The 11,784-nt window shown below is 43.6% G+C and overlaps 2 protein-coding genes across 3 annotated transcripts; one reads left to right on the top strand and one right to left on the bottom strand.

Annotated features, from left to right (window-relative positions):
* The first annotated feature begins 384 nt into the window (after positions 1-384).
* Positions 385-5,305, top strand: LOC142954610 (uncharacterized). 2 transcript variants are annotated; one of them, XM_076095722.1, is made up of 5 exons: positions 385-1,035; positions 1,728-1,895; positions 2,020-2,198; positions 2,338-2,581; positions 2,964-5,305. In XM_076095722.1, the coding sequence occupies exons 1-5, from the start codon at positions 493-495 to the stop codon at positions 3,495-3,497; spliced, it is 1,668 nt and encodes a 555-aa protein (XP_075951837.1). In that variant the 5' UTR covers positions 385-492; the 3' UTR covers positions 3,498-5,305. The 2 variants fall into 2 exon arrangements, with proteins under 2 accessions (XP_075951837.1, XP_075951838.1); XM_076095723.1 differs by having other exon boundaries at positions 386-1,035; positions 2,341-2,581.
* Positions 5,306-6,167: 862 nt separating this feature from the next.
* On the bottom strand, positions 6,168-11,244 carry pdhb (pyruvate dehydrogenase E1 subunit beta). Its single transcript, XM_076096256.1, has 11 exons — positions 11,143-11,244; positions 10,998-11,057; positions 10,323-10,430; positions 9,923-9,985; positions 9,716-9,751; positions 9,230-9,420; positions 8,870-8,964; positions 8,155-8,265; positions 7,416-7,507; positions 7,186-7,327; positions 6,168-6,952 (listed from the first exon to the last, which is right to left on the bottom strand). Exons 1-11 carry the CDS (start codon positions 11,179-11,181, stop codon positions 6,807-6,809), a joined length of 1,083 nt encoding a protein of 360 aa, XP_075952371.1. The 5' UTR covers positions 11,182-11,244; the 3' UTR covers positions 6,168-6,806.
* Between the last annotated feature and the right edge of the window lie 540 nt (positions 11,245-11,784).

Below are 11,784 nucleotides of genomic sequence, written 5' to 3'. Positions count from 1 at the left end.
GGGGAGCTGATTGGAGACCTCGGCAAGATGGAGGTACGGTTTGATGTAGTGGATATTCTGCAAAAGAAAAAAAAACAAGTATTATTTCAATTTAGACTAACTAATATTATTAAGAAAATATGAGCCAGTTGTTTTTTTTCTTATTTATTTAATTTCATTTAATTTCTTTATTTATTTCATTTATTTTATTTTATTTTTTATACTATACAGTAAGTACTAGACATCCTGATCCACACTCCAGACCAGTTGGTGGCGGTAATGCACCAATTCATTGTTTGCCAACCGCAAATAAACCTCAAAGAAGAAGAAGGCGTAGTACCGGCCCCCTAACACCGGGGGGCGCCAGCGGCCTCTCAGCTAACATAAAACACGGAAACTAAACATTGTTTATCTGCGGCTACATCCGGTTGGATCACGTCTCTTGTGTTTTACATCTGCTCCTGGAGTCGTTGCAACTTTAAAAAAAAAAACTGGAGGCTCTCCGTTGTCGTCATGGCGACTAAAAAGACCCAAACGAAGTTAGGTAAAGATGACGATGCGGCTGCCGCGTCCGAGCACGACTATGCTGAAACTACTGCGGCCAATAACTCCACGTCCACGGATGCTGCAGACGGCGGAGTCGTCTTGCAAGAAAGCTCAACGACGGTGGGTGCGGAGGTGGACTGTCCACCTGTAAACCACGTGTGTGCGTTTACTCCGCTGCAGGCCGAAGAAGAAGAAGGCCCCCGAAAGACAGACGCTGCTGCTGCGACCGTCGTCTCTCAGGTTCATCGAGTTGGCGGCCGGCGTCCCAAGCATCCGGAGGACAGGAGCTGCTCCGCCTGCAAGGTTGCGTTTGAGAAACAGGGCCGCAGCTTCAACCGGAGGGCGGTGTTCACCTTCACCACGGCGGAGGCCGTGCACTGGGTGTTCCCGGACTCCACGACAACCGTGCACGACAAGTCCTTCCTGTGCGAGACGTGTGCGCAGGTCATCAGGACCAAATGCAAACGGAAACAGAACGGGAAGAGAGCTATGTGGCTGAAACCGTATCAGGTGTGTGTGTGCGCGTGCGTGTGTGTGTGACACTATCTCGATATAAAACTCAGATGAACATTTAACAACACGTGATCCTGTTTTGAATGCATTTCCCCTGATAAATGTTCCCTAGTTCCAAATACAAAGGGAATATATAGCCAGAGGTTACATCTCTTTGCTCTATACAACACAGGAACAATCAATATATATGCAAATATACAAGTAAACCCCTAATTACCATCTTTTTTGGATAAGAAATGAAGTCGTAACTCTAGAGAAGCTGAGTGTTTTGCAAAAGTGTACATTAACGTATGCTGTGTCCAAATTTAGCTTACTAATCCGTATTCACTGTACAGCGTGTTTACTGCTTTGTAGTGCTGCCTGAATTCTCTACGTAAAACAGAGAATGTTAATCATGCATTTATATAATACCTCAATATGGGTTTATATACTATAAGAGCAATATTTAGCTCTCACTAAAAAATCTAGTATTGGTTAGACTCGAGTCAAACTTTTCCAAAAGTAGTGCACGGTGGATTGTGACTGCACAACATATACCAAATGAAAATAATGAGCTGAAGTGGCCAACTAGCGCACTAGATAATCCTCCACATAGGGGGTTTAGGGTCCCGGCTGTAAAGTTTACTTACACACTGATATGATCGTGTCACTTTGGGATGCATTGAGGTTTGACGTTTGTGTGACTGCAGCCAGAGGTGAGGGACAGGAAGAAGAAAGGCCGCCGGATGGGAAAGAAGAGCAAAGCCGCGCTGCTGGTGAGCAAGTCGTGCTACAAGTCCGCTTTCAAAATGCTCTGGTCCGCTAAAGGTGCCCGGAAGCCCATGCTGGAGTTCTGGAGCAAACAGTTGAAAGAAGAGGTGAGGACGAAGGCTCCTCCTGGTCGATCAGGACAAACGCATCCTGCTTTAATTCTTCATAATGCACATTTTTTTTCCACTGTTGTGTAATCATGGCGCGCTGTGTTTCCTGGTGGCGGTGCAGATGAAGGCGCTGACGCGACAGACGGACAATCCCTTCCACCAGAAGGTGTCGAGCAGGAAGCCGCTGTCGTCCTTCCCCTGGCGGCGCTGTCTGAGCTGGGCCCAGGACAAAGCTCCGCTCGTCACCACCTGCCTCACATCGCTGTTCCCCGACATCAATGCTCTGTCCAAGAGCAGCCAGTAAGTCTCAGGTTGAAGAGTTAGCTCGGGGGATTGGGGCGGAAGAGTTGAGGAGTCCTGCTGGTGGTGGTGGCTCATTTCAATCTCAGCAAGAAAACATCTACTAAGACCTCCTCGGTGTTCTGTTTGTTTCGTGTGGTAGTCAGATGTCAGAGGATCAGGCCCAGACGCTGCTGATGCGCCGGGCCGTGGTGGCGCTCTCCATCCCGCTCTTCACTAGGAACATCTGGAAGAACAACTTCCTGCAGGCCGCTCTGGGGGCGGAGCTCCGCCTGCAGGGCTGCTCGGGCTCCGCCCTGGACGCCCTCAACACCATGGGACTGTGTCAGAACAAAGACACCGTCCGGTTACTGCTGCACAGGCTGCGGAATGGCAGCAAGGCGGTGAGTATCTGACGTGTTTACACACACATGTTGGCTGCAGCCAGATGTTTTTATGTGTTTGCACAATTCAACTATGATGAGATAACGCTTTATTTATCCAGAAGGAAAATCTTGTGCCAGAGTTTGATTAAAGATTACAACAGAAGAATATATATATCTATATCTATCTATCTATCTATATCTCTATATATATATATCTCTATATATATCTATCAATGGAGTAGTAAGTTATACTAACGCCAGTGCAAATGGAAAAAGTAATTACAATAACATGATTAAAAAGAAGAGTATAAATATAAAGTGCATACGAAGTAATACTGACAGAAACTAAAATAGAAAAGTAATATTGTGCATATCATCGAAAATGCTCTGCTCCCGACAGTCGGCACAGAACGGACGACAGAGGATGAAGATCAAACTACAGCTGCCGAAAGGAGAACAGATGACAGATGTGGAGGAAGGGGATATCGAGGAAGAGGAGGAAGAGGAGGAAGAAGAGGAGGAGGAGGAGAAGGAGGATGCAGAGGAAGAAGAAGATGAGGAGGAGGAGGATGATGCAGAGGAGGAGGAGGAAGCAGAGGAAGAAAAAAACGAGGAGGAAGAAGAAGATGAAATGGAGATGGCGGTGGAGGAGTTAGAAGTGGAACAGGAGGAAGTGCAGGATGTAGTGCAGGAAGAGGAAGAGGAGAATCGGGCAGTGGAGGAAAAGACAGAGAAGGAAAAGAAGAGGAGGAAGAAGAAGGCAAAGAAGGAGAAGAGGAAGGAGAGAGCAAAGCGAAAGGTGAAGGAGAGGGGGGAGGAGGAGGATGATGATGAAGAAGGGTCTGAGCCGAAGAAGAGGCGGGTGGTGGTGGTGAGGCTCGACCCTCTGAAGGGGCACTCAGAAGTCGGACGATCCGACCTATCGGCTCCTTAAGACTTTATAGACTCAACTGGCCCCGCATCCAATCAGAGAGCAGGACAGAGGTCCCGCCCCTCTTCTCTGGGTGATATTGAAAGGGATTCTGGGAATAGTAGGAGGGCCATAACTGGAGGGAAACTATTGAGAGCTTTACTTTAAATTTTTCATTTTGTCATTAGATAAAAAAATTAATTTGTTCCCAGAAAAGAAGCTTGACCGAGAATACAACACTCACAGCTGATTGGTCGGCATCGTTTTGAACCCCGACGGGTCTCTGGTTGGTTGGACCGCAACCAACTTCCTCTTTTGTTCCACCTTACTCGGTAGCAGCTTCCAAAATTAATTCTTTGGTAACATTTTGTTTTGCAGGTCGCACAGCCTGATATTAATTTACTGATGAACTGATATGTTTTCAACTCTTAGAGGTTTCTGGGCAGAACTCCGCAGTCTGGCACCAATTTATGGGACGTAAGAGAGAACTAAAATAAATCAGACGTTTGTCCTAAATATTGTATGAAATTCAAAAAAGGCAAAATGTTACATGGACAATTTCATAACTTCAGAAGAAAGACTTTGATTTATGATAAAAGGTAAATATTGTGGTAACAAAGTTGCAATCCTTCAAGAAAGTTATATTTTGAAAAATTATTTGATTTTGCCAACAGTTAAGCTGCTACTAAGAGGCTAACTGTCTTCTTAAAAGCTGTGTTCTCTCAGAATATGTCCGTACAGTTGGCACCACATTGCTTGTTTATAAACTCGCAGGAACAGAAAATGGTTTTCGATTTTCATCCTCAGAACTGGACGTCTTCAGCTGTTTCTGTTTACAGACTGAAGCTGTGCGTTTGTTTGAAATGTTTCTGTGGATGCACAACTGAGGGAAAGTTTGTTGCTTTGTCTTTCTTTGTTTCCCGTTTGTCGGCCGTAGTGAACCATCAGATCAGGATAACGGCTTCAATGTGCTCGTTTGAGGCATAAACTCTACATGTTGTATGATCACAGAGTTGGTAATGCGAGGGTTAAACATATTGTCCGTAGAATACAAACAATATCATTAAAACTATGAAATAACGTACGACAGGCTTCCATGTGTTTCGTTTTCAGGAACAGAGATCATGAACGACTTCTAGAGCTTTTAGAAAAATCTGTTTTTAGTCGTCGTTGCGACCGAGATGTTCGCTTGAATGTTTTTTACAAGTCGTACGACTGGTGATTACGGTAACTCCAACATGACCTGAACGCAGCATTAGAGCAAAGAAAACTAAAATATACGATTGTCAAAAATCTGACAATTCTTCTTTTCTTAGAATTCAACAATTTATCTTGGAAATTGTCTTTTTAATTTGACTATATAGTCCATAATTTAAATGAAAGGACTATATAATGTGACACTAATTATGAAGAAAATGGAGACTTCCAATAATGGCTAAACTGGTGTGGGTTAAATAGATCTATGGAGAATAACGTTCAGCATTATCACCAGAGTACATAGATCTTTCCGGGACATTAAGATATTAGATATTAGAGGCTCATAAAATAAAGTGTTTCTCGATCCTTTTCTGTGGAGTTCACTGAATATTTCCATCGTTTGTAAAACTGCGGATGAACTTTTCTCTCCTGGTTAGAAAATGAAATGAAAGTTTGTGAACCAGGAGACGCTGTAATATAGTTTGAGTTGTAACGCCAGAGCTTTCTTTCTTTCTGCAGTGAATATTATTTTAGTGTGTCTTGTTGGAGGAATGTGACGGATGTTTTCTGTTGAACCGCAGCGAGTCCGATGACATCGTATTGTAAAAGTCAATAAAAACATGTTGAAGGCTTCACCCGTCTCGCTTCTCTTTGAGGTGATGCAGATCTACTGCACAACAACGTCATCTTGTTTGTTTATGGAAAACAATTGATTTTAATGTTTTTTCCTTTTGATTGAGGCTTGATTTTGTAAAGGTGGAATATAAATAAGAACATTCACGACACTTTTTAGGAGTATTTCCATTTCATGCCACTTTATATTTCTAACTTACTTTAAATTGAAATAGCATTAGTTACTGGTTAATCTGCAGATTACAAAATATAAATGATATATTATCTTAAGTTAAGCTTCCCAGCACTATAGTGATGTATGCATGAATACGTCACTCATATATGATGAATATATATATAGTGAAATGGGCCATTCTGCATACTTTAACTTCTGGTACTAGTATATTTTGATGCAAATATTTTTGCTTGAAGTAAAAAGATCTGAATACTTATTCAACGTCTTGCATATCATTAGCTAACAACATAATTAAATGTCACCGTGGTTTTTGGGTCGTCTTCAGCCACACGAGTGACCTCATCCCTCGGTGTGCGACGGTCATATCGACCCCGCAGTGCAAAACTTTAGGGGGAAATGGATTTCTTACCAGTTATCCAGTTTTCATCTTCAAAGATGATTCTGGGAGGGTGACATCTTTGTTTGGGGGCAAAACAAGTTTAAAACCAGTTTTTCCAGAAACATCACTGCAAACGTGGCCTCGCTGCTCTCCTCTTTGTTGTACGTTACATCCACAGGAACAGGCTGGATTTAGGTAGATAGTAAACACCTGTGAGATCACGAAAACCAACCAATCAGAGAGCAGAAGGCTTCACCTGCCAAGAACAGGAAGTAAACAGGATGGACTCCTGAAAGAATGAAGCAGCATGAAGGGAGTGAAATGTTTTTATTTCTGTAACAGAGTAATTTACAGCAACAAAAACGGCAGAGCTGCTGCAGCTACAATAAATATTCCCAACAATAATCCACCTCCAGCACTCGGGCTGGTTCATTCCTCTTCACTAGTTAATAGACTGAGTATAATGTGTTCTGGTGGTCAGAAATATATGGGCGTTTATTAACAACAAAACTACTGGTGAGTAAAAAACACATTTTAAACAGTCTGCAAGTCTAAATTTGAGAACACGCAGGAACAAACTCAGGAGTTTTGTTGTTACCCAGATAAACAGAAAAGCCTACAGGATAGAGGGACTTTTATTTTGAAGGGGGAGGAAGTGGAGCGAGAGCAGCTAGAGCTACACACAGAGAGTTCACCCAAGCTTATCGCCGACTACTAGAGGCAACGACTTGACTGAACCCTGCGTGTCCACCGCTCTGGGTGCAGATAAACAGCTGTGCGCTTCATTGACCAACATCTGGCGAATAACATTATAATCTGGAGTTTTTTTAAATTTTCTTTTTAAAGTTACCGTTTGGCTGTATTTACACACGGTTCAACTGTTTTACCAGACGATGTTTCCACCGTCAAGACAAAGAGGATTCAGGTGGGTTCGTCTTGAGTGTGCGTTTCAGACATTGAGGGTCCTTTTGATGGAGAAGATGATGTCTTTGATCTGCGGCAGGCTGTTGTCCTCCAGGATTTTGGCGTACGGCATGGGGATGTCGACGCCCGTCACCCTGGTGGCCGGGGCGTCCAGGTAGTTAAAGGCAGGACCTGAAAACACACACAGGAGGTTAGACGTTGTATTTTAGTTTATACCCTAAAATCTCCAGATTTCTCCAAGCTCACTGTTCGTATTTAACCCCATGAAGGGAGAGCGACGTATGACTTAAACCAGCCAATCACAGGACAAGAGTCCACACATTCAAGGATTTGAGGGGCAGAAATAGTTACATGAAGTCTAAGAGTCTGAAAGGAGCTTGAACGCGGTGTAATGCAGCCGTTACCTTCCATGACCCTGGCGCAGATCTCAGCTCCAACACCAAACTGAGGCCAGCCGCCCTCCACTGTCACCAGGTGGTTGGTCTTCATCACGCTGGTCTCAATGCAGTCCACATCCAAGGGACGGATGGTCCGCAGGTTGATCACCTGACACACACAGACAGGAAGTAGTTAACAGGCTGCCGAGTGCAGGTCATTAGTGTCAGATAACAGCGTGTTGTGTTCCTTCCTCTACCTCACACTCGATCCCCTCCTTGGCGAGGACGACGGCGGCATCCAGGCAGTGACTGACGTACCGAGAGTGAGTGACCAAAGTGACATGAGTCCCTGAAACAGAGAGAGGAGGAGGAGGAGCAGAAGAGGAAGATGAAGAAGAAGAAGACGACAAGTTCAGGAACACAACAGTGACACAGACAGATCTCTTGACATCCAGGTCACGTTTAACTGAACACCCTCACAAACCTCCGGTTCATCATGTTCATAACAAAACGCTCATTACTTGTATTTCAAATGCCACCTTATTCTCTATAAAGCAGTTACACACTTTTGCACCTGTGTGAGCTGTAGTGATTTACGCAAGTTAAAGGAATAGTTCAACATTTTGGGAAAGGTGTAAATATCTATAACCTTTGCAACATTTAAGCCGATCACGTGACCATTTAAAAAAAAGAAAAGAAACATAAACCTCAACAACCAGAGGATAATTAATCGATGTTTCCCGCCGCCTGCATACTCAAGTGTTAACTTTCAGAAATAGTTCTACTCTGTTCTTCCTCCGAAGTATTTTCTGCAGCGCAGAGACAATCTTCTTCCTGTTTAAACCGTTAAACCGTTATTTGAAACGGTGCTAAGACGTGCGCGTGAACAGACAGTTTTCGTGACAGTGATCTATGATCTATGATGCTAGAACTATCTGTTTTTGGGTGCAGCGACTGCGTGAAGCTTCCTGAAGTCCTGTTGCCACCAAGTCTCACCTTGTCTCTCAACCTTGGCTTTTCCGATGGGAATGGTGAAGTCTTTGGACTGAGACTCCTCTGACATCTCGAAGGGAACACCGTACATCAGCTCGTTCTCCAGGAACACCACTGCAAAAAAAAACACACACACACACACACAGTTCAGTAAAAAACAGTGAAGCCCGTTTACAGTTATGGGTAACTGCTGATGTCTTGTTCTGTGTGAAAAGACCCTTTAGTGTAAATGCATCCCAGAAGCATTCACGATTGCATAAATTAAAGGTGTAAATGTATCCGTCTCTCAAAGACGCATTCTTAAACTTCAGTCTTCAGTCATCAGCTTGAGCTCGGAGCAAACCACCACTCACATGGATGTGTCGCTTTTGATAACGGCAGCTGATCTCTTTTAACAAATGAAGCATTCATATGTATGAAAATGTGAATGAATCACAATTTGAGTATTGGTAGCATTCTGGTTTCCGTTTGCAGTCCGTGTCTCAAAAGAGGCGGAGCTCGTTGGCTGAAATGTAATCTCTGAACCCGCCCGCCATCGTCTGACAACGATTTAGATTTTTAGTGGTTTAAGATTAGCTCGTCTATCCTCATGAATATCGCCTCCTATCAGTCGTCAGCTTGATAGACGATGCGTTATGAGACCGAGCGGTAAGCTAACATCACACTGTACATCGACTGAGATCAGTCGTCGGTCTTCTTGTCGTGTGTCGCGTCTCACCGGGGTTGTCGTCTCTGATGGCGGCTTTCAGGAGACCTTTGGCATCTTCTGCGCTCCAGGGACTCACAACCTTCAGACCTGGACAGTGACCGTACCTGCAGACAGAAGAAAGCACTACCGTCACCCACTGTTGCTTCCACCTTTGAAGGGTGCCTAATTTTTTGGGGACTTACTTTCGCTTGTTTTGTCTATTTGCTTGTTTGACAGCTTTTGTTTTGTTTTTCCTCAATCACAGCTGTTAACTTGTACTATTGCTGATAAAATTATCAAAAGTACAAAAGCAAGTTGTAATGAAGCTACAATAAAGAACCTTGCACACATTATTAAGAGTTAACAGTTATCAGGTGTCAGTGAACGCACCACGCTGCGAAGCACTGCGAGTGCTGAGCGGCGACGCCTGCCGACGCTCCGTTGGGGCCTCTGAAGACGATGGGCACCGACTGCAGACCGGCGGACATGTAGCAGGTCTTTGCTGCAGAGTTGATGACCTGGTCGATGGCTTGCATGGAGAAGTTCCAGGTCATGAACTCACAGATGGGTCTCAGGCCGGCCTGCAGGGGACGGAAGTTTAATATTAGTGAAATAACACTGAGGAGCCATCATTCAACAAGAGGCCTTCTCGTCTAAACATAATCGTTTTAATATGTTAAAGTTGTTTTCATCACAAACCAAGATGTGAAGTAAAGTTTTGTGGTTCAAAGAGTGTGTGTCACAGATTAGATAACAATCTGATGAGCAGGTGGCCTCTTGCATGATGCGCTTATCCAGAGTCATAATGCTAATGTACGGTTAGGGATTCATGTGTGTTTCCTCAATGTGTTACAATGGGGACGGAAAAAAACTCACCATGGCGGCTCCCACTGCGATGCCGGTAAAGCCCATCTGCAGGAAGGAGGGGGAGGGAGAGACAGAGAGAGGGACACAGAGAGAGAGAGACACAGACAGACAGAGAGAGAGATGTTAACAGCTGTTCCTCTGAAGGAGTGTTTGGATCACAAACACTGAGCTGATTCACTTCCACAGAGAACATTAGTGAAGGTTTGAGAGTCTCACCTCTGTGATCGGAGTGTCGATGATGCGTTTGTCTCCGTACTTCTTCCACAGACCCCTGCTCACCTACACACACACACACACACACACACACACACACACACACGACTATGGCTTTAAGAACCCAGTTGTAATATACCGTAGTTTTCCTCTAAAGAGACTCAAATAATCGCTGCAGCGCTGAGTGAACAGGCTCAGCTGCTGGAAAGTCCAGCCCCTGGTTGTTTATTCCAGTTCTCTCCTGAATCCAGAGCGTCACTGAATTCTACTGCAACTGTTAGAAACCGGTCGTTAAACTCTTTGAAATAAGGGGTTCCCGGGTTGAATTTGTCAATAAAAAAGCCAAAAAAGTCACTCACCAACAGTGACCACATACTCGTGTTTTCTTTTGGTTGCCACTCACCTTGTAGGCTCCGTCGTACTGGGCCACCTCCTCGCCCAACAGGAACACCCGCTCGTCCCTCTCCAGCTCCTCGTCCATTGCCTGGTTCAAGGCATCACGGACCATCATCTAACAAAAAAGAAAACAGCAGCACAGCAGTGAGTACAGACGCTCTACTGTCAGAACAGTCTTTTGAAAACAAATCAAACCATCCTGTTAGTGAGACACACTGATTATTTACAGTTTCCAGTTTGTACAGAATTTATTTATTTTTTTGCAGCTATAACGATGGCTATATTGCTATTTTGTTAATTATTTATTAATTATTTTGTGTATATATATATATATATATATATATATATACACATACACAATTTTATATATTATATAAAATTATATTATAGAATATAAAATAATTTATATTTATATCAAAGCAATCAACAAAGCTTTAAACTTTAGTTGATTGAGATTTGGCTGTCACAGCAGCACAAGGACAGAGAGACGAGAGGCATTGAGAACTGATGATGTGACATCTTTAGTAGAACAGTAGGAACCTTCAAGCTTAACGCTGGAGGAGGTGAAGGCTGGTCCGACTGTGTAACATTCTGACAGTAACGACTGTCATCTGTCAGTAAAACAAAATAAAACCCAACAACAGCTGGAGCTAAAGCTAGCATGCTAGCTGCTAGCACTGACCTGCGCAGCGGCCGGAGCGCTCTTGTGAAATCCCCGCGGTCCTAGAGCCGACACGGCATTCTGTAGGAAAAGACAGAGAGACGCCGTTAGTTACACTCATAATCAACAAATTTAGAGTAACCGTTTACCCGAATAATAGTCATACCTTTCCTGAGCGGAGAAAGCATCTCACGGAGGCCGCCATGTTCAATCTGTCCTCTGCCGGAGAGAAGGCGGGGTCTCCTACGTAGGTCAGGAAGTTTCAACCAATCAGGGCTACAGTTCAGATGTCGAGCGGAAGCTGTCATAGCTAAAGAGCCAATCACAACGGATCAGCTGAGACGGAGGCGGGAGGAACGTCAAGAGTGGAAAAAACATCCAAGGACACTGTTCCTGTCATTAGGTTTGGAAGACCAAAGATGTACGATGAAAAATAAATTAAATGTTATAAATGACAAATATTTAAAAAAAATACTTGATGGAATTGTTTTGTTTTTTAATTACAAGACACCACAAATGTATGTAAGGCAAATTCAGAGTCCTACATAGCTGCATAATTATTTCAAACAATAAAGTTGCAGAGGGAGGAGCTATTTTAATTTCCCCATAGACAAAAAAAATGTGTTTCCATCCAACTTTTCATCCACATTTTAAATTTAAACATAAACATGAGTGGAAAATGTAAGCGATGTTTTTATTCATAAATGACACAGGCATTCTGTTCTGCTGCATCATGTTTACTTTGCTGTCCTTTCTATGCATGAAAAAAACGAATGAAAAGGGTAAATATGGGTAAAAGACAGACATG

The sequence above is a fragment of the Anarhichas minor genome, unplaced genomic scaffold (assembly GCF_050575085.1).
Source record: "Anarhichas minor isolate MPS153535 unplaced genomic scaffold, ASM5057508v1 ptg000021l, whole genome shotgun sequence".
In the NCBI taxonomy this organism is placed as follows: Eukaryota; Metazoa; Chordata; class Actinopteri; order Perciformes; family Anarhichadidae; genus Anarhichas; species Anarhichas minor.
Note: the sequence above shows the minus strand (reverse complement) of the source record. Positions and strands in the feature narration are given on the sequence as shown.